The 23,142-nt window shown below is 48.6% G+C and overlaps 1 protein-coding gene across 1 annotated transcript in view; it reads right to left on the bottom strand.

The window, feature by feature from the left end:
• PDGFD (platelet derived growth factor D) overlaps positions 1-12,386 on the bottom strand; it is a 148,516-nt gene extending 136,130 nt beyond the window's left edge. Inside the window, exon 1 of the mRNA XM_035115660.3 lies at positions 11,709-12,386. Coding sequence (XP_034971551.3) covers positions 11,709-11,838 — 130 coding nt within the window. The 5' untranslated portion in view covers positions 11,839-12,386. The remainder of the gene's footprint in view (positions 1-11,708) is intronic.
• Between the last annotated feature and the right edge of the window lie 10,756 nt (positions 12,387-23,142).

The raw sequence follows: 23,142 nt of genomic DNA, 5'->3' as shown, positions 1-23,142 counted from the left end.
ATGTTCAAAGCAGATTTTTAAAAATATTTTTTAAAAGCCTAATCTTCTCCATGTCAGCAATTCCCAGGTAAGAAGTTAGGACACCACAGGATGTCCCAAAAACTATGTTGGCGTAGCTAGATGGTGGATATCAGGCCAGGGACAGGAAGACTGCGCCACACAGCTGGAAATGCAGAAAGTGACCCTGGCAAAAGGAGGTATCTTTTCTGCCAGCATGTCTTGATGTGGAGAGTGGAAAGCCAGGGCACACATTGGTCTGACGTTTGCCCAAATTATCTGGGTGGGTGAGGATAGCATTCTAGCATGGCTTGAATATCAAAAACGAGTAAAGATGTGCATTTTTATACATTGGTTAAATGGCGGGCTTGTGTCTTGCAATGACCCCCCCTTGGTCATGCAGCGGCTCTCTTTGCCTTTTGTATAGGGAAGGAGGTACATTGTACTCACTTTCCATTATCTCAGGCAGTGGGAGCCAGGCCATTGCAGAGTCGGAGATAGAGGCAGAGATGGCCCTATTACTGGGCAGAGTGACGCAGGGGCATAGGAGGGGGGCGATAGAGGCGCTCCGCCCCGGGCAGCGCGATCCCAAGGGCGCCATCGTGGCTGCCCCCCTCTGCGCTGGGCACCCCCCCCCAGAACGTGTACCACGCTCCTACGGGTGGCGGTCCCCGCCCCCAGAACGCACACTATGCCTCTGCGGGCGGTGTGCCATGCCCACAGAATGCATGCCAGCCCTGCCCCCACCTGCTCTCCGCCCCCGGTGCCGGAGCATGAAGCTCTGCCACTGGAGTGAGGTGGCTGCCTCAGGTGGCAGATGCCAGAATGGGCAGGGGTGAGGTGTTGGAGGACAAAGTTCTGTGTGCTACACATCCTGGCCTAGCTCCTCCACCAACCTACCACACTGTCCTGGAAGTTGCTGTCCTATAAGTACTGCTGAAATAAGATTCAGCTGCTCCTCAGGTCAGTTTTTGTACGAAGAATTGGCGAGGGAGGCATTTTATCATTTGCCTCAAGCAACGAAGTATTTTGGGCCGCCCTTGTGTAGAGGGCCAGCATTGTTTGTTTGTTTGTTTGTTTTATTAAATTTATATACCACCTTTCATCAAAAGATCTTAGGGCGAATCACAGAATTAAAATGCAAGATAAAACACAAGTATATCATTAAACCAAAACAACAAAACAATACCCCACCCCCTCTCACAGATACACTTAAAAGGCTGTATGTTATTAGACAGCCAAAGCCCTGGTTGAAGTGGGACGTTCCTGGCATGTAAAAATTTACAATGAAGGCACCAGGAAAACCTCCCTGGGGAGAGCATTCCACAAATGGGGAGCCACTATAGAAAAGAGCCATTCTCGTGTTGCCACCCTCCAGACCTCACAAAGGAGGAGGCACACAAAGAAGGGCCTGAACACAGAATCCAGGACGATTGTATGGGGAGAGGCGGTCCTTGAGGCATTGTTGTCATGGTAACACTGTCTCCAGGCCCAGTGCTTTGCTCGTTACATTTCTGCCCAGTGCTTCCCACTTGTCCCTCAAGGAAGAGTTCCGTATTGTGTCACCACAACAATCCTGTGAGGAAGGCTAGGCTGAAAGAGAGCGTGACTGGCTCAAGGATACCCAGTCTGTATTGTGGCTGGTTAGGGATCGGAATCCAGATATTCACAGTCCTAGCCTGGCACTCTAACCACTATACCACATTGTTCTTTACTCCCCCCATACTTACTATTTACCTATAAGCCTTACTTGCTAGCTTTTTAGAAACACCTGGCTGCCCGTTGTTATAAGAATGTTGCACTAGACGGACTCTTCTTTTGTAAGCCAGAAATAAAGGTGACAGCTATTGGGATAAAGGCCAAACTTTCTCCTTGCCAAAGAGGATCTTAGGCTAATATGAACCTGCCACCCCATCTTTTATTTTCTTTTTAACCAATGACAAAAGAAGTGATGATTAAATGGGCAAAAGATTTGGGGCATAATATTGAATATGATGCGTGGTTGAAACTATGGAATCAAACTTTAAGATTTACAGCATGTACTGCCTTGAAAGAAAATGTATATAAGATGATGTACAGATGGTATTTAACTCCAGTTAAGTTAGCTAAAATGTATAGAATGAGTGATAAAAGTTGCTGGAAATGTAAAGAGAAAGATGGTGAATTTTATCATATGTGGTGGACATGCGAAAAAGTTAAAAGATTTTGGGAAAGTTTATATAATGAATTGAAAAAGATGTTTAGATATACCTTTCCAAAAAAACCAGAAGCATTTTTGTTAGGAATAATAGGAGGAGAGATTAGAAAAGAAGATCAAACACTGTTTATGTATGCAACAACCGCGGCTAGGACTTTGTTAGCCCAAAAATGGAAATTACAGGAATTACCTACAATTGTGGAGTGGCAGATAAAAATGATGGACTATGCTGAACTTGCTAGATTGACATGCAAGATTCGTGACCAGGGGGAGACAAGGTTTCAAAAGGACTGGAGTAAATATGTGGACTATATGGAGAAAAACTGTAGATCATTAAAAACTCTCGCAGGATTAAAATAAACCTTACGAATTGACCAATATGTTAAAAAAGGAACTGCAAAAAAAAGGAATCCTATATAATAATGTCCATGTTGTCCCTGCGTCCAGATGTCCCGTGTGTCCCTGGGTCACTGCGCATGTGCCCCAGGGATACAGGGATTGGACAGCAGAGACTGCGCGCGCGCACTCTCCCCCCACTCTGCCTCCTCCAACCGCCGCTCCCGCCGGGGTGGAGGCCGGCGAAGGCCTCCTCACAACCCTCCCTGGCCGTGAGGAGCGGCGGTTGGAGGAGGCGGGGGGGGGGAGAGTGCGCGCGTCCTTCCTGTCGGCGGCTGGGGGAGAGGAAGGAAGGAGGAGAATGCGCCGCTTTCTCCTCCTCCGTTCCTGTCCCCCTGCCGCCGACAGTAAGGATGGGTCCCAGGGTTCGGAGAAGCGCTGCGCAAGCGCTTCTCCGAACCCCGGGATGTCTGCTTCCTGTCGGCGGCTGGGAGAGAGGAACGGAGGAGGAGAAAGCAGCGCTTTCTCCTCCTCCGTTCCTGTCCCCCTGCCGCCGACAGTAAGGACAGGTCCCAGGGTTCGGAGAAGCGCTGCGCAAGCGCTTCTCCAAACCCCAGGATGTCTCCTTGCTGTCGGCGGCTGGGAGAGAGGAACGGAGGAGGAGAAAGCAGCGCTTTCTCCTCCTCCGTTCCTGTCCCCCTGCCGCCGACAGCAAGGACAGGTCCCAGGGTTCGGAGAAGCGCTGCACAAGCGCTTCTCCAAACCCCAGGATGTCTCCTTGCTGTCGGCGGCTGGGAGAGAGGAACGGAGGAGGAGAAAGCAGCGCTTTCTCCTCCTCCGTTCCTGTCCCCCTGCCGCCGACAGTAAGGACAGGTCCCAGGGTTCGGAGAAGCGCTGCGCAAGCGCTTCTCCAAACCCCAGGATGTCTCCTTGCTGTCGGCGGCTGGGAGAGAGGAACGGAGGAGGAGAAAGCAGCGCTTTCTCCTCCTCCGTTCCTGTCCCCCTGCCGCCGACAGCAAGGACAGGTCCCAGGGTTCGGAGAAGCGCTGCGCAAGCGCTTCTCCGAACCCCGGGATGTCTGCTTCCTGTCGGCGGCTGGGAGAGAGGAACGGAGGAGGAGAAAGCAGCGCTTTCTCCTCCTCCGTTCCTGTCCCCCTGCCGCCGACAGTAAGGACAGGTCCCAGGGTTCGGAGAAGCGCTGCGCAAGCGCTTCTCCAAACCCCAGGATGTCTCCTTGCTGTCGGCGGCTGGGAGAGAGGAACGGAGGAGGAGAAAGCAGCGCTTTCTCCTCCTCCGTTCCTGTCCCCCTGCCGCCGACAGCAAGGACAGGTCCCAGGGTTCGGAGAAGCGCTGCACAAGCGCTTCTCCAAACCCCAGGATGTCTCCTTGCTGTCGGCGGCTGGGAGAGAGGAACGGAGGAGGAGAAAGCAGCGCTTTCTCCTCCTCCGTTCCTGTCCCCCTGCCGCCGACAGTAAGGACAGGTCCCAGGGTTCGGAGAAGCGCTGCGCAAGCGCTTCTCCAAACCCCAGGATGTCTCCTTGCTGTCGGCGGCTGGGAGAGAGGAACGGAGGAGGAGAAAGCAGCGCTTTCTCCTCCTCCGTTCCTGTCCCCCTGCCGCCGACAGCAAGGACAGGTCCCAGGGTTCGGAGAAGCGCTGCACAAGCGCTTCTCCAAACCCCAGGATGTCTCCTTGCTGTCGGCGGCTGGGAGAGAGGAACGGAGGAGGAGAAAGCAGCGCTTTCTCCTCCTCCGTTCCTGTCCCCCTGCCGCCGACAGTAAGGACAGGTCCCAGGGTTCGGAGAAGCGCTGCGCAAGCGCTTCTCCAAACCCCAGGATGTTCTAGCGCCCGTTATTGAACGGGCTGAAATACACTAGTTAATAAGAAACCCGCATGAAGGGAGGGGGGGAAGTCATAGCTCGGCGGAGCAAGGTAAAAGTTGTGAATATAAGATTTTGTATAAAAGATTGGTTTTGTTAATTAGTTGAATTTGGAAAATTGGAATAAAATGTATTTTTTTAAAAAAAAAAATATTTTCTTTTTAACCAAAATGCTTTTTCTTAACAGCATTGCTGAGGATCGTGTAGCTGAAGGGAACAAAATAGTAGTACAGTGAGAATTTTAGGAAATCCTAGGAAAGAGCTTTGGCCATCTTCCCTTGTTGTAAAAATGCCCTCAGAGTCATAGAATCATAGAGTTGGAAGAGACCACAAGGGCCATCCAGTCCAACTCCCTGCCGAGCAGGAAACACCATCAAAGCCTCTGCTTAAAGACCTCCAAAGAAGGAGAGTCCAGTGAGCTCGCAGACATCTTGCGACCGTCTCCCAGGCAGAAACGAAAACCAACTGATACACACAGAAACACTTCTAGCACATTCTGTAACATGATATCTTCCTCAGTGGTCAGGTGGACAGTACACAGTTAACTCTTTGGTTACTTGTTACTCCTCACATCCACCACACTCCTTGGCAGCAAATTCCACTGCCAAACAGCTCTAACTGTCAGGAAGTTTTTCCTAATGTTGAGGTGGAATCTTCTTTCTTGTAGTTTGAATCCATTGCTCCGTGTCCGCTTCTCTGGAGCAGCAGAAAACAACCTTTCTCCCTCCTCTATATGACATCCTTTTACGTATATATTTGAACATGGCTATCATATCACTCCTTAACCTTCTCTTCTCCAGGCTAAACATACCTAAGCTATTCCTCATAAGGCATCATTTCCAGGCCTTTGCCCATTTTGCTTGCCCTCCTCTGGACACATTCCAGCTTGTCAGTATCCTTCTTGAATTGAGGTCCCCAGAACTGGACACAGTATTCCAGGTGAGTTCTGACCAGAGTGGTACTATTACTTCCCTTGATCTAGATGCTATACTCCTATTGATGCAGCCCAGAATTGCATTGGCTTTTTTAGCTGCTGCATCACACTGTTGACTCATGTCAAGTGATGGGGTCTCTGTTGTGCTCAAATGGCTGCAGGTACAACTCTAGAACTCCTGAACATCAAATGATGCTGAATGTTGGAAGATTTAGGGCTGATAAAAGTACTTTTTCATACAGTAAGCAGTTAAAATACGGAACTTGCTCCCGCATGAGGTAGTGATTGCCACCAGCTTGGATGGCTTTATAAGAGGATTAGACATATTCATGGAAGATAAGACTATCAATGGTTACTGGCCATGATCACTATGTTCTGCCTCCATTGTTGGAGGCCTTATGCCTCTGAATACTAGTTGCTGGGAATTGCATGTGGGCAGAGTGCTGTTGTGCTCATGTCCTGCTTGCAGACTTCCATAGGCAACCAGTTGGCTACTGAGAGAACAAAATGGTGGATTGGATGGGCCGTTGCCTTGACCCAGCAAGGTCTTCTTGTGTCCTTATGGTAATTTGTCCAAAGTAGATGTAAGGGGGAGGGATTACAGAGAACCCCCCCCCAATCAGAAGCAGCCCGTCTCCAAGCAGTCATGAGAGTGAGGGGTCTGAAGAGGTGAGTCAGGAAGCGGAGAAGGAGTGCCAGGGCTCTGGCAGGACTAGAGAGCCCCTGCTCCATAGGCAGGAAGAGAGATAGGCGGAAAGAGTGGACAGGAGTAGGGCAGACAGAAGACCAGTACCTCCGACGCTGGAACTGGGAAAGAGAAGGAAAGGGAGGCGCTTCTCAGTTCCGAGGCTTTTATGCTGGTCGAAAACACGGAAGAGTTTAGTGCAGGAATCTGACTCGAGCGGGTAGACATGAAATGAGCAATCCGTTACACTGTAAATAATGTGCACCAATAAAAACGTCTGAAAGACAAGCATGTGGACGGTCGTTACTCAAGAGTAGTCACAACAAACCCTGACAGTAGGGTAGCCATGCAGTCCATCAAAAAGTACACCCCCTCTACAGACAGCCTCCTTGCTTAGGGATTTCATGGCACAATACTTCCCAAGGGGAAATCTCATTGCATTGAGATTGGGTTGCCCAGATACCCTTGACCAAAATATGGGGCACTCTGAAATAAGATGAAAAGGATGGTCACTCTTTCCCTTTGAAAACATAACTTCCGGGGAGATGTGCATGGAGCAGTGAGGGAGGGGCAAGAGGGCACCTGCCCAGACATTCGGATCAGCCAAATCAACCCTGGCAACCAATGGGGTGATGGATGATCACAGCCCATTTGCTCTCACGTGGATTCTCATTTTGAATTTCCCATCGTTGACAATCACAAGTGGTCTGAGTTTAAATTGTGCTTCCTGGCATCTGCACGATGGAAGGCGACCATCCATCCACCCATCCACCCATCCATCCATCTTTTTTATTTTTATGCCACCTTTCCATAGTTAAACCCATGCTCAAGGTGGCTTATGACACACCCACCCCAACAACACCTCAGCACAAGTGTCTGCTCAGCAGCCTCAGCTTTTGTGGCTGGAGTCAGTAGGGCCCTGCCCTCCCAGGCCAGGTGGATAAAGGCCTGCAAGGAAGGGAGCGTGTCTTCCAGGTTTCATAGGATCAATGCAGGCAGCAAAGCTTGCAAGACACAAGACTAATTGGTGTGGGGTCATCCCATGCCAGGCAGCATCTATCTTGCTCCTCAACCAGTAAAATTTCCCTTAATAGCATGCAGCTAAAAAATGCTGACCCAAGAGTCAGTGAAGATCCTATTATTTTTCTGCTCTTAAAAGACTGTGGCATTAAATGATTAGAGATTAGAAGAAACTCATTGACCATGGAAATTATCTCCATCGAAGAGATAATATGCCTATTGCAACCTCTGAGACCTTGTTTGAGACCTTTAAGTGCTACTATTCCTTCAAGGGCTTCCCTTAGTAAACATCTGCTGTGGAGAAGTATTGGACTCCAGCTGTTTGCAGCTGTAAAGGCTTGAATGCCTAATATTTACACAGTGGGGGGGGGGGTAGGCTGCATTCACAGCTGTATTCCCCTCCTGAATTCCTTCCTCCACTTGAACTCCCCACCCGCACCCCCCCCATGAAACAAAAACCCCAAACAGAATAGCTCACCCAGGAAAACTTTTGTTGTGCTTGAATCACAAGGAGCCTTAAAATGCCACAAAATTGCAGCTGCAACATTCTCAGGAAAGTTGTGCAAGGCTGGGGTAGGCAAGGAAAAGCGAGCGATTTGCAACACTGGTTTACTCAAGGCTTGGTACACGAATGTTTAGAAAGTTGGCAGCACAGGGGCAGGCGAGTGGAGAGGCAGCCCACAAATGAGGAATAGCTTTCTGCTACTCAGACAGTTTTAAACAATTGGTGCACATGTATGTGCACACACAGGACAAACCCCCAGCACGAGATCAAGCGAGTCTTCTTGTTTTCTGCTTGATGCTTTACAAACAGCCAGTAGAGACAGGATCTGAATTTAATGCTGTTAAAGAAATAACTGCAGAGCAGACAAAGCTACCGACAACACTCAGCCATAGAGTTTATTTTCTGTGCCATGGTTTTGCTCAGGAACGTCTGCAGGGAATAGTATACAACCAGTTCCAGATTGCTAGTCATTGGAGTGGGCTGCCTGTAGAATGTAGGACACCTTGAAGAAGCTGTGAAACTCCAGGAATGGGAGAATCCAGGAAGGAGAGATCTGAGTGCGTTGAGTCTCTCCTAGTAGAACATCCTCATTGATCCACAATGGGTTTCCAAGGGATAACTCTCTCTCTCTCTCTCTCTCTCTCTCTCTCTCTCTCTCTCTCTCTCTCTCTCTCTCTCTCTCTCTCCCTCCCTCCCTCCCTCTCTCTCTCTCTCTCTCTCTCTCTCTCTCTCTCTCTCTCTCTCTCTCTCTCTGTGTGTGTGTGTGTGTGTGCAAGAGCAGGTATCTGAATTGACCAACACAGCCCTGTATTGTCACCTTTTCTCTTCTGATCAAGTGTACACCATCTAGGAGAACTTCTATAAGGCTCTTGGAGAAAAGTAGTTTATGAGGAGTTGGTCCTCTCATTTCCTTACAATTTCCCCCCTGTATTCATTCAGGTTGAAACCTTCCTAAGGGTTTTGGAAAGAAGCTTCTCAAGGGTTTTGGAAAGAAGCTGGATAAATGCTACTCTATTCCTCTTGCTCACTGGAAGGACAGATCATGAAGCTGAGGCTCCAATACTTTGTCCACCTCATGAGAAGAGAAGAATCCTTGGAAAAGACCCTGATGTTGGGAAAGATTGAGGGCACTAGGAGAAGGGGACGACAGAGGACGAGATGGTTGGACAGTGTTCTCGAAGATACGAACATGAGTTTGACCAAACTGCGGGAGGCAGTGGAAGACAGGAGTGCCTGGCATGCTATGGTCCATGGGGTCACGAAGAGTCGGACACGACTAAACGACTAAACAACAATAAACAACAACAACAACGTTCCTCTTCAGGTGCCACCATTGGAATTGGCCCTCCAATCAGTTAATGTTTTGGACGATAACTCCTATCCCCAGCTTGCTTCTCCTGCGGCCATGCATGATGGGAGTTGTAGCCCAATAACATCTGGAGGACACCAGCTTTTGGAATTCTGCTCTAAACTGTCCGGAACGGGGACCCATCTTAAAGGGAACTAGTAAGAAAGAAAGAGTGCCTTTCATCATGTACACCACAGACACACCCACTTATATGCAGACTCACATAAAATTAGAGGGATTGTGATTGTAGATCAGAGGGAAGCTTCCAGGCATAATTGTGAGTCCTCCCTTCATCTCCCATCTTAGAAATTATCCACAATCCAGAGGATCTCTTTAATCAAAGATCCCTGGAAATGTTGCAGAATTTGCACTGAGAAGTTTGCCAGCCAGTGGTTCCACAGATCTTTGATCTGTGGGGCTCTCCTCCTGTTTCCTGGAGGAGATGGCAGAAAATAGCACAAAAATAAAATAAAATAAAAAAGCCATCCTCTCTGACATCCAGGTCAACACTGAGCAGCAACTTTCAATCACTTACTGCAGCCCCGGCTCTCCTTGGTCGGAAATATATTCTTTAATAATACACCATGCTCTCTTGGTAAATTCAGATAAAAGTCCTGCATTCCTGAAGAGGGTCAGAGCACGATTGCTACCATAGCAACCACACTTTCAAAAACTCTGGTTGGAAAGCAAAACTCCTGCATATTTTTGGCCAAATCTGAATTTGAGCCAGGGATGATTGCAGTGCCTGTAAAATAAGGAAGTGTGCCAAACAAATACATCTGGAATTATGGGCAACTGAATCTGGGATCCTGTGCATTCAAAGCATGCACTTCACTGCTGGGAAGTGGCTCCTTCACCGGTTCAGCAAAGCTTGTAATGGGCAGGCTTGAGTCTCAGCACATGACTTAAGCCTTGGGGAGATCTGTTCAGGAGACTTTCGGTTGGGATTCCCAACACTTAATGGACATAAGGATATATCTTTGTGCTGCTTCACACACAGCAATTTCCTAAAAAGACTTCCCCATGGAGCAAATGTGTGAAACTTACAGGGAACTCAGCATGTGCGAATGACACGACATGTGTCTGATCTGCTGTGGATATGTGCATTGGCTGGCTTCAACTTGTGCACAACATAGAATAAGAGATTCATTGTAGAGTTGGGAGCGGACACAACAGCCATCTGGTCCAATCCCCAGCAATGCAGGAATCTTGTTGTCCAACATGGGGCTTGAACACACAACCCTGGAATTAAGAGTCTCATGTTCTACCCACAGGCTTTAAAATGTGTACACAGTGAAGGTACCCCACATGCAAGTGTACCCCATGCATGCAGAGTGAATCTAGGGCTGCCAGGTGTGTGTGTGACAATTTCTTTACACCCTGACTGCATTGCACTTTCCTACACGAAACCATTCCCCATATCGGAATTTGTAATGTTTGAATGTGGCCCCATGTGGCCCCATGTGTGTGACTCATTCAACTAATCCAACCTCCAGTGACCATGGATCTATGTTTCTGGATATGCATCTGTCCACACAGCTAATGTACACAACTTCAGAACTAATATGGGCTGCACAACAGCTGCTGCAATCTTTGCAGGAGTAGTATATATGTGTGCTTGTGTGAAAGACACGGTGTGTGTGTGTGTGTCTGCCTTCTGCAAAACTACCTCTAGTTGTTCCTCAGAGCGCCAACAGTCTTGCCCTATGCTGGGAAAACAAACCTTTCAGTGGGGCACCACACACAAGGTCTGCAGCCAAAAGCAAGAAGATGGCCAGCTGGCAGCTGCTATGAATCACAGAATCATAGAATTGTAGAGTCTAACTCCCTGCAATGCAGGAGTATGGTAAAAGTAAAGATAAATGACCACTAGGCAGTTAAATCCAGTCAAAGGCAACTTATGGGGTGTGATGCCCATCTCGCTTCAGGCTGAGGGAGCCGGTGTTTTTCCACATGTGGCCAGCATGCCAAACCGCTTCTGGCACAAAGGAACACTGTGACAGAAACCAGAGCGCATGTATATGCTGTTTACCTTCCCACCACAGTGGTACCTATTTATCTATTTGCACTGGCATGCTTTTGAACTGCTAGGTTGGCAGGAGCTAGGACAGAACAACGGGACCTCACTCGGATGCGCAGATTCGAACTGTCAATCTTCTGATCGGCAAGCCCAAGAGGCTCAGTGGTTTACATCACAGTGCCACCCTTTTACCTACAGGAATATACAGCTGTCCCATGCCAGGATCAAACCTGCAACCTAGGCCTTATCAGCATCATACTCTAACCAACTGAGCTCTCCAGGCTGATGAGCTCCATAGACAGTTCTTGCTTCACAAAACCCAAGTCTTGTAGCACCGTAAATATTTGCCATTTGTTACTTTCACACACTAGACACCACTTCATCAGTTGCTTCAAAAGTTCTGTATTTCTTTCACTGAATGCAGGTCTAGCTACATGAGCCAAGGGGGGAGAGGCACTCCAAGCCCACCATCGAAATGTGCACCAATGCATTGTGCATGGCATGTTGCCAGCAGGGACCCTGCACATGGCATCCTAGTGAGATCATGCATCGCGTGAGCGATGATTTGCATGACCATTCCTAGTGCAACCTGTAGTGCGTCAAGCAGCCTCAGAAGTCCGTTGAGGCGGAGGAATTGCTTGCATCCCTTCACTCCAATTGCCCTCTCTTATGCTTCTCCTCTCGCAAGTGCACCACCTGAGAGAACGTCCAGGGGGCGCGTTTTCACAACGCGCCCGGTCAGTTTCACACATCAGGAGCAAAAGTTGGGAGAAAGAAGAGACACTCACCATCTCTCCGCAGGTTCGAAGCGCGCAAGGCTCGGATAGATCCGCTCTGGGCGCCGGCGCTGGAGCCCGGTCGGTTGCAAAAGCTGGCGCAGATTGCAACGTAACAGAGGAGATGCTCAAGCCGTTGCATTGGGACGCCTTGCTGCTTAGCACAAAGTCTTTACTTTTTTAAAAAAGAGCGAGGACGGATTCCTCTTCCAAATGGAATATCTCCCCGTTCGCGACGCTTTTAAAGCCTTCTCTGTCCACTCCCGAGCTGACTCTCCAAACTCAGCCCCGATGATGTCCAACATTAATGAACTCCCCCCTACCCGCTTCCTCGCCCACCTCCCCTCTAAAGTTGCTGGCTGGCTGCAGGGACGATGAGGTGGGAAACCTCTTTGCCAAGTTACAACAGTTAAGAGAGGGAGGCGGGCAGACGGACAGGTTGCCCTTCTCGCCACCCCTCCAGGCTCCCTGCGCTCCACCGGCAGCTCCACTTAAGCAGTGGGGGCGGGAAGTGATCCTGCCGAGGAATCTGGCTCCGGAGACTCTGCAGGGGGTGGGGTGGAGCTGATTCATCCAGAGGCAGGCTCGCAACGCCCCCCTCGCCGCCGCTAGGGCTGCGGAGGCTGGATCGCGCGCCCCGTCCCGCGTCTGCGCTGCGCACCAGGCTTTGCCAGATCCGTCGGGGAGCAGGGAGCGCTCAGAATCCGGCGAGGGGGTTTCTCTTCCCGTTCGGGCGCCCGAGCATCGCCGCTCGGGGGGCCGGAGGCGCTCGGCGAGGTGGTCTGGAGGAGCGATCGCGAGCTCTTGGCTGGCTGGCTGGCTTTCTTTTTGTTGCACGCGGAAGGGAAACGCGCCGGACACGGCGCCCCAGGGAGGAAAGGAGGTGGCGGCGGCGGCCCCGGCGCCTCTGGCCACGGGGGCAAGGGAGGCGGCGGAGCAGCCGGACCGGGGGGGGGGGAGGGAAGGCGTCTGCTTTCAGGGCAACCTGCGTGGAGATCACCTCTCAGGGATCCCAGCAGCCAGCAAACTCTCAGTCCCTTGGGAAGGTTGGGGAATCCGCAAATCGTCTCCCTGATAACTCAGTTGGTAGAACATAAGACGCCTAATTTCGAGGTCGTGGATTTGAGCCCCACGTTGGGCAAAAGTTTCTAGCATTGCTGGGGGTTGGGCTAGATCACCCTTGTGGTCCCTTTCAACCGGGGTGCTAACTTGAATAAAATATTGGGGGGGGAGGTACGCCCCTCCCTAAATAAACTATCACAAATTGTGGTGCACACACACAATTTGAATGGCAATGCCCATCAACTGGGGGGGGGAGTCAAATATTTTATTGGGGGTGTCAAAAGGATCTTGGGCCCTAGGAGTTGCCTCCTCTTTTCCCAACTCTACAATTTGATGGTTCGAGGATGCAGCAGAGAGATTTGACGCATTTCTAGCCCACCTTTCAGCCCTAAGGAGCTCAACGTGGCCTACATGGTTCTCCCCTTCCTCATTTAATTGACACAGCAGCCCTGCAAGGTAGGCTGAGAGGCCCTGACTAGCCCGAGGTGAGCTCCATATAGTTGTAGGATGTTGCCTGATAGTGAGCCAGACCGATGGTCCATCCAGTTCAGTCCATCCATAGAATTGTAGAATTGGGACGCTGAGAGTCATTGAGTCCAACCCAAGCATCCTTTGAGGAAAAAGTGGTGTTCTCTTAAGAAGAAGAGGAGGAGGAGGAGGAGTTTGGGTTTGATATCTCGCTTTATCACTACCCTAAGGAATCACAAAGCGGCTAACATTCTCCTTTCCCTTCCTCTCCCACAACAAGAACTCTGTGAGGTGAGTGGGGCTGAGAGACTTCAGAGAAGTGTGACTAGCCCAAGGTCACCCAGCAGCTGCATGTGGAGGAGCGGGGACATGAACCCGGTTCAGCAGATTACGAGTCCATCGCTCTTAACCACTACACCACACTGGCCCTTAAGGAAAGGTCTGTGGCTCAGCATTAGAGCTTCTGCTTTGCAGGGGAAAGTGTCCAGTTCAGTCCACAGCATCTCAAGGAAGGGCTGGGAATGTCTTCTGCCTGAAACCCGGAAGAGGACCACAGCTCAGTGGTGGAACATCTGCTTTTCAGAAGGTTCCGGGTTCAGTTTCTGCCAAGACCCCTGCCTGAAACTCGAGAGCTGCTGCCTGTCAGTGTAGACAACACTGAACTAGATAGATCAGCGGTTTCTATGCTCGGTATAAGGCAGATGAGGACACCCCTTCCCTCCCATTCTGCTTGGTTTCTGGGTGCAGAGGATGGACAGAAGGTACCTTTCCTCCTCTACTAAGCCTCTCATTTCCTCACTTCTGTACAGTTGCTGCTTGCTCCCATCACCCTCAGCCAGCCGAGCCAATGGGTAGGGATGATGAGGGCTGCAGTCCAGCAATAACTGGGGAGCCAAGGTCTAGGTGACCCCTGAAGACATGAGAGATCTGCAGGTTCTCTCCCAGCCCTACCTGAAGATGTAAGGGATTGGACTTGGGACCTTGGGCACACAAAGCTGATGCTCTATCACTGAGCCAAGGCCCTTCCCCAAAGAGGGAGGAGTGTATTAAAGCACTTTGTCATCCTAGTGAAACCAACTGAGTGGAACTACCACTTCTTTGACTTCTTTGGTAGGAGAGATGGAAAGCTGGGATCATTCCATCAGCTTTGCTGAAAGACCAACTGTGTCACACTCCTCTAACCCCTGAACTATCCCTGCTGGTCTTTATAAGAACAAGAATTGGTTCTTGAGTTTTATTTTTGCCACTTCTCTCCTTGTCACTTTCCCCTTGTGTGTTGGGTTGGATCCCCATCCCCACAGGATTGTTAGCTTGCAGGCAGGGACAGTCTCATTTTAACTGATTGCATGTAATCTACTCTGGGAGAGTTTCAGGCCAAAAAAGAGAGGTATGGATGCACTAAATAAATAAATAAAAACTCACACTGTTTAAAACGGGCCTTTTGCAGTTAGGAAAGTGGTGGGGAAATGCACTGTGAGAAGTGTGGGATGAAACAAGGATTAATGTATAAACAGTCAACAAGCAAATCTACCCAGGTGGGATGTCTCAGTTGGTAGAGCATGAGACTCTTAATCCCAAGGTTTGTGAGTTTGAGTCTCAGCTTGGGCAAAAGATTGCTGCATTGCAGGGGACTGGACTAGATGGGACCTTGTGGTCTCTCCCAACTCTACAATTCTATGATTCTAAATCAGAAGAAATGTCCAATAGAAAAAGATTTGCAAGCAAATCAGGATGAATGTTAAAAAACAACAACAGGTCATCTGGAGGGGTCTAAGTTTTGTTCATGCATTACATCAGTTACTTGCAATAGATTTGGGCTAAAGTGTATACTGGGGGCGGGGGGGGAGAGATAAGTGATCAGAAAGTCTGATACTTGGGTATTTTCATATTATGAAGTTCTTTGATTCCACACAAACCCTAGCCACCGCCTTCCTAGCCAATTATGGTACCAGCGTGAGGGATGAAAGGACAGATTTCAAAGGCTGAGAGTGCCAAATATCCCGGAACCAGAAGAGCAAAGGGATAAAGTGAACTCCGAGGATGACAGCTGTTGGAAGGAAGCCAGTCACATAAAGATGCTGGCCCCGAAATACCAGAAGCGACTGGCATGCGTCCCGAATCAATTAAGGAAGATTACTGCAGCATAGGCAATATACTTGTCTCCCACAGCAGAAAATGTAGATAACAAAGTTAAAAAGCGAAGAGAAATGTTAACTAATGAAATCAAGAAAGGAAACCTATGGATATTTGAATTGCAAAATTAGGTGCGGTGGGTTAATTTTTATTTTTTTAATTTTTTTTTAAGGCAGTAGGATATGAAATTCTCACACAGATTGAAGGGCTGGTACATACTGGAAAGATTGGATTCGCAGATCATATTGACAAATTTATTCTACTCCAAATCTTATATGATTTCTCAAGGGAAAACCATTAAACTGTGAAGACGTTGTATGTCAACACTTGGATGCACTTTTAAAGAATATGAAAGAAAAAGATTGAATGGAAACATTTTTTAAAAAAACATAAGCAAAGGGTAAACAGTATTCCCAAGTGCTTACTCTGATTTATGCCCTGGCCTCATAACATCCAGATGTTTTGGCCAACAATCTAGGAACATAGGAAGTTGTCTCTTGATGAGTGAGATTATTGGGTCCATCTAATTCACACTGACTGTCAGTGGTTCTCCATCATTTCTGGCAGGAGTCTCTCCCACCCTACCTGGAGGTGCTGGAGATTGAGCTTGGGACCTTCTGTGTCTAAGTCAGATGCATCCCTGACCACCAGTCATTCTGGCCAGGGCTAATGGGTCCTGGAGCCCGAAACATCTGTGAAGACACCATGTTGGGGAAGGCTGGTTGCCATCTCTTGCCATCTGCAGAACAGGTATGGGGAGATTCTTTAACACCAAGAAGGGAGGCTAAACAAGCAAGGTTTTACTTCAAAGTCTCCTTCTGGTAGCCACTACAGTTCTGCCCCTCTTTCTTTATACTTGGATGGCTAAGGCCAACGTCCTGGGTTAGGACATCGCCAGCATCAGCATTGGTGACCACACAGTTGAAGTGGTAGACAATTTCATCTACCTGGGTCCCACCATAACCAGCAAGCTTTCCATCGATGCTGAGCTGGACAAGTGTATTTGCAAGGGAGCAATGGCAATGGTTCGCCTCTCCAAAAGGGTATAGGAGAATGTGATGGTAATGCTCAATACCAAGATGAAGGTCTACCAGGCTGGCATGTTGAGCGTGCTGCTTTATAGAAGTGAGTCATGGGCAGTGACATAGCATTTGGGGCTGGAGGGGGCTTTTGATCTCCCTCCCCCTCCAGTTTTTCTGCTTCAGCTTCAGCATCTGCTTAGAATCATAGAGTTGGAAGAGACCACAAGGGCCATCCAGCCCAACCCACTGCCAAGCAGGAAACACCATCAAAGCATTCTTGACATATGCCTGTCAAGCCTCTGCTTAAAGACCTCCAAAGAAGGAGACTCCACCACACTCCTTGGCAGCAAATTCCACTGCCGAACAGCTCTTACTGTCAGGAAGTTCTTCCTAATGTTTAGGTGGAATCTTCTTTCTTGTAGCTTGAATCCATTGCTCCATGTCCGCTTCTCTGAAGCAACAGAAAACAACCTTTCTCCCTCCTCTATATGACATCCTTTTATATATTTGAACATTGCTATCATATCACCCCTTAATCTTCTCTTCTCCAGGCTAAACATACCCAGCTCCCTAAGCCGTTCCTCATAAGGCATTGTTTCCAGGCCTTTGACCATTTTGGTTGCCCTCCTCTGGACATGTTCCAGCTTGTCAGTATCCTTCTTTAACTGTGGTGCCCAGAACTGGACACAGTATTCCAGGTGAGGTCTGACCAGAGCAGAATACAGTGGTACTATTACTTCCCTTGATCTAGATGCTATACTCCTATTGATGCAGCCCAGAATTGCATTGGCTTTTTAGCTGCTGCATCACACTGTTGACTCATGTCAAGTTTGTGGTCTACCAAGACTCCTAGATCCTTTTCACATGTACTGCTCTCAAGCCAGGTGTCTCCCATCCTGTATTTGTGCCTTTCATTTTTTTTTTGCCCAAGTGTAGTACTGTACTTTACATTTCTCCTTGTTAAAATTCATCTTGTTTGCTTCTGGACTTCTCTCTAAACACAGACTCTCCCAGCTCACTAAACCCTGTTGGCTCTTCAGCTTCTGACACCCCCTCGTCCCAGTATTGTCCCTTGGACCGCTCATCATCATCCCACCACCAATTCCCGGGCTCTGAACTTTCTACTCTTGGGGGTTCCCCAGCTGGTTCCTCCCACCATCCCTCTGCATCCAACTAGTCCATGACTATAGAGAGGCGTGTAGGGTTGTGTTCCAGCCCCAGTCACATGGAGAATCACATGGAGAATCAGAAACCCCAGTCACATGGAGGATTCTCCATGCATTTGACTGAATGCCTGAAGATCTCCCTTCAGGTCTTTCTACTCAACCTGCAAAGTTCTGAAGCTGTAACCAGGAGGGATAGGGATGTTGGGGCATGAATGGTCCTGCTTCTCCCTCCATCCTTTTCACAGTGAATGTCTGAACAGGGTTATGGCAGAGCAGGGAAGCAGACCAGCCTGTGCTACTCAGCCATCATGTTTGAAAGTCACATCTGATCTTATTTATTTGTTTGTTACATTTGTATACTGCCCTTCATCTGAAGACCACAGACACCAGCATGTACACATACGTGCCATAATTTGCCTGTATCAACAAGCCTGCTTTTGTTTCCTACTGAGAAAGCTGCAGACTTAGATGCCTGGAAAATGGCACTGTTTCCCATCATTCCTTAACTATCAGGTCACCATTTATAAACTCGCTTGATTACTCTTCTTGAAGGCTCACAATAAAGCCGCAGGCTGTTCCCACCTTCCTTGTCCGTTTCCATCAGGAATGATGAATACCAGTGCTGTTTTTCTTTTAAACAGAAAAGCTGTAACTTAGACCCCACAGGGAGCATTTTAAAAAACAAATAAGGCTATTGTTAAGTTTTGCCACATTCCAAATCTGTTTTGAGGAAGCTGACATTCCTCATAGCATAGCAATAATTATTCCTGTGCTGAGCCAAATCTTCTCTGAACCGAATCAATACACCAGTAATCACTGGTTAAAATCTTCTAGGTACAGAAGTGCAGTAAGTAGCAAGACTGCTGATGTGGAACATTGCCCAATAAATAGCTGTCAATACTGCTGCAAAAAGAGAGAGAAAAGAGATGGGGTTCCCTCACCCAAAGACAGTTTTGATGAAATTATTACAATTTAAAATGAAATGTAAAGGACTATACACTTCTGCTATTACCCCTAGGAGCAATAAGCAGAGGTGGATTTGGGGGGAGTGTGGCTGGTTCACACTGGTTCACACTGGGTGCAGAACTGTGGAGGCGCCGTTGGGGACACCACAACTATGATTCACAATCGAGTGCAAGAAACGGATTTTGGTGCCACTGAAATTCGAGAACCCCAATATCTGTGACTGCAGGGAGGGGGGCATTGGAGCTCAAAGTGGGAGCCTCCCCTCAAATTTAGACACTTATTAGATTTTTTTTCAATGTACAAGTTTCACAAATCGGTTTTTATGCACATATTTCCCCCTCATGAATTTGTTCATTTGCATTTTTATATATTATATTGCATTTATATGTATTTTCCTCCAGTGAGTTCAAGGTGGCACCCATGGCTCTTCCCTCCCACTCCCCATTTAATCCCCCACAACAGCCCTGTGAGGTAGGTTAGACTGAGAGGCAGTGACTGGCCCAAAGTCACCCAGTGAACTTCATGGCCAAGTAAGAATTTGAACCCTAGTCTACCAGGTCCAAGGCTGATTTATCAAGCACTCTAATCACCCTGGCTCTCTTTAGTGCATTTGCACAGAAAAAGGCTAGAAAAGCACCTGTTAAATAAGAAACAAAAACAAATTATGTCTTACTCCTCTCTCTCTCTCTCTCTCTCTCTCTCTCTCTCTCTGTGTGTGTGTGTGTGTGTGTGTGTGTGCGCACACACACACACACACTTTATTTTGTTTTTGTGTGTTGGCATATATTTACTTATATTTTTATTATAAATAGTGGCCTGAGATTTTGGAAGTGGGAGCTTCCTGGGCTTCTGAGATGGCCTGATTACACAGAACAGCCTGCCGAAAATAACCGTCTTTCTACTCCTGCCAGGTACTAGATCCAAGTTTGGAAGAGCCTTTCTGTGTGAGGAGACTGTGCCTGGTAGATGAATAGGATTCTCTTTCTGGTCCTTGCCTGCTGGAATAAACTGTCCTGTTTCTGTGTCCACTTATGAAATCCAGGAAATAATCTTGCAGTGCATGGTCAAGACTTTAGGTCAAGATTGGAGGCAGAGAAAGATAATGGTTGTGGGTGAGATACAAATGGGCAGGTGAATAGTGTTATGGGTTTAGCTATATGCTGAGACCCTTCTGAGACGCGGGTGGCGCTGTGGTCTAAACCACTGAGCCTCTTGAGCTTGCCGATCAGAAGGTGGGCGATTCGAATCCCTGTGACAGAGTGAGTCCCAACTTCTCCCAACCTAGCAGTTTGAAAGCATGCCAGTGCAAGTAGATAAATAGGTGCTGCTGTGGCGGGAAGGTAAACAGCATTTCCATGTGCTCTGCTTTCCATCATGGTGTTCCATCGTGCCAGAAGCGGTTCAGTCATGTTGGCCACATGACCCGGAAAGCTGTCTGTGGACAAACGCTGGCTCCCTTGGCCTGAAAGCGAGATGAGTGCCACAACATCATAGTTCCCTTTGACTGGACTTAGCCGTCCAGGGGTTCTTTACCTTTACCTCACCTGAGACCCTTCTTGGATTAATCTGTTGCACAAACTCATCACCATAGTCTTTGCGCTAGCAGATAGAGAACATTGGGGGTCAACCCTTTATGATTTGAATGTTCCCCATTCCATTTGGTTAAATGAGGTTGTGCTTTGTGATCTGTATTTCAGTGAGAGAAGTGCTGAGAGCGGAGCCTGGGTTCAAACAAATTTAACCCCCCCCCCCACGCTCATGTTACAGAAAGACAATGTTGAAACAAATGGCATAAAATTTGAAAGCCTTCCCACTACAAATAGACATATTTTTTTCCCCTGCTATCAGATCTGACAGTGAAAACAAATATGAAGAAAATAATTTCACTGTCTTTGTTCTTTAGTTCCATTAATCTTAATTTAAATCTGAAAGGAAAACCAAGAAGCATCAATCTCATTTTATTTCTCATAGACTCGCAGACAAGCAGCACCTTCAAAGCATTGCAATTGCTCAATCCAATTCTCCCATTCGGAGTAAAAAATGGAATGGGCCGGGGGGTGGGGAGAGAGGAAAGGATAAAGGATAAACATTATCATTGAATCAATCTGTCGTAAAACCTTCAACATACATGCAAGAGGGGAACTGAGGTCCACATAAAGCGTCTTCAGACAACACCATGCATAGGCAGGGTCATGGCAGCGAGACCCATCTCAAACCATGTGAAGCTGGTAGAACAGGCACCCCCAAACTTCGGCCCTCCAGATGTTTTGGACTACAATTCCCATCATCCCTGACCACTGGTCCTGTTAGCTAGGGATCATGGGAGTTGTAGGCCAAAACATCTGGAGGGCCGAAGTTTGGGGATGCCTGTGGTAGAATCTGTTAACAGAACTAAGGGCTGCATGAACAGTTTGGAAATCTGGACAAATCAGACCTGACAAAGGGTTCCCCAATGTCCGGTCTGATTTGTGGGTGACAGCATGAGGTGAGCCATGAAGAAGCCAGTCGTCAAGACCAAACTCTGATGGCTAGTGCTCATTAGGACGCGCAGACTGGAAGGCAGGAAGGCCAACAGTGTGGAGCCAGAGCAGAGCCAACTAGTTCGAGTTATATCACCATCCTTCTCCCTGCTGAGTTCCACAAGGTCAACGCTGAGACGTAGGAGGAAGCAGCTGGCAAGAAGTGCCACCCCTTGGACTAGTTGTGAGTAAGAAGGCAGGTGGGGGGAAATGACTGAAGGTGGACTGAGGTTGATGGAATAGTGCCTCGTTTGCCTGAATGGACCAGCCTTCACTAGTCTGGATTTACCTGAGGCTTATTCATAGAATCATAGAGTTGGAAGAGACCACAAGTGCCATCCAGTCCAACCCCCTGCCAAGCAGGAAACACCATCAAAGCATTCCTGACAGATGGCTGTCAAGCCTCCGCGTAAAGACCTCCAAAGAAGGAGACTCCACCACACTCCTTGGCAGCAAATTCCACTGTCGAACAGCTCTTACTGTCAGGAAGTTCTTCCTAATGTTTAGGTGGAATCTTCTTTCTTGTAGTTTGAATCCATTGCTCCGTGTCTGCTTCTCTGGAGCAGCAGAAAACAACCTTTTACCCTCTTCCATATGACATCCTTTTATATATTTGAACATAGCTATCATATCACCCCTTAACCTTCTCTTCTCCAGGCTAAACATACCCCATTCCCTAAGCCAGGGGTCCCCAGACTTACCGAGCGGCGGGCCGGTGCCCGCCGCGCCGACCGCGCGGTGGGCCGGACTGCAGGGGAGTGCGCGCGCAGCGGGCCGGAGGGCGGGGGAGTGCGCGCCCGTGCGCATGCGCACACGCACACGGGCGGAAAAAAATCGGCGAAAATCGCTTGTGCGCATGCGTATGGGCCTCCCCCGACCCGGAAGTGCACCAGAAATGACCTCTTCCGGGTCGGGAGAGGCCCGTACGCATGCGCACAAAGGATTTTCGGCGATTTTTTGCCGATTTTTCAGATCGCCGCTGCGCCGCGCGCCGTGAGAGCGGGCGGCGGCAGCGGGCGGCGGGGGTCGTCGCGGGCCGGATTGGAAGGCCGATTGGGCCGCATCCGGCCCGGGGGCCGTAGTTTGGGGACCCCTGCCCTAAGCCGTTCCTCATAAGGCATTGTTTCCAGGCCTTTGACCATTTTGGTTGCCCTCCTCTGGACACGTTCCAGCTTGTCAGTATCCTTCTTGAACTGTGGTGCCCAGAACTGTATTCCAGGTGAGGTCTGACCAGAGCGGAATACAGTGGTACTATTACTTCCCTTGACCTAGATGCTATACTCCTATTGATGCAGCCCAGAATTGCATTGGCTTTCTTAGCTGCTGCATCACACTGTTGACTCATGTCAAGTTTGTGGTCTACCAAGACTCCTAGATCCTTTTCACATGTACTGCTCTCAAGCCAGGTGTCACCCATCCTGTATTTGTGCCTTTTATTTTATTTTTTTGCCCAAGTGTAGTACTTTACATTTCTCCTTGTTAAAATTCATCTTGTTTGCTTTGGCCCAGTTGTCTAATCTGTTAAGGTCATTTTGAAGTGTGATCTTGTCCTCTGGGGTATTAGCCACCCCTCCCAATTTGGTGTCATCTGCAAACTTGGTTCCAAGCTGGTTTGAAATGCCTTTTGTGTATGGGTAATTTCTCCTATTAGGGACCCAGGTGGTGCTTTGGGTTAAACTACTGAGCCTAGGGCTTGCTGATCAGAAGGTCAGCGGTTTGAATCCCTGTGACGGGGTGAGCTCCCGTTGCTTGGTCCCAGCTCCTGCCAACCTAGCAGTTCGAAAGCACATCAAAGTGCAAGTAGATAAATAGGAACCTCTACAGTGGGAAGGTAAACGGCGTTTCCGTGTGCTGCTCTGGTTTGCCAGAAGCGGCTTTGTCATGCTGGCCACATGACCTGGAAGCTATACGCCGGCTCCCTTAGCCAATAATGTGAGATGAGCGCGCAACCCCAGAGTCGGTCATGACTGGACCTAATGGTCAGGGGTCCCTTTACCTTTACCTTTACCTAATTTCTCCTGTTAGGAGTCTTTTTACTGGAGGCTTCCTACAGGTAGCTTTCCGGCAATTTCTGCTCTTTCCCCTGGCTTCATTGTCTCCTTGGCTTCCA

This window comes from Zootoca vivipara, chromosome 4 (genome assembly GCF_965207765.1).
Source record: "Zootoca vivipara chromosome 4, rZooViv2.hap1.1, whole genome shotgun sequence".
In the NCBI taxonomy this organism is placed as follows: Eukaryota; Metazoa; Chordata; class Lepidosauria; order Squamata; family Lacertidae; genus Zootoca; species Zootoca vivipara.
Note: the sequence above shows the minus strand (reverse complement) of the source record. Positions and strands in the feature narration are given on the sequence as shown.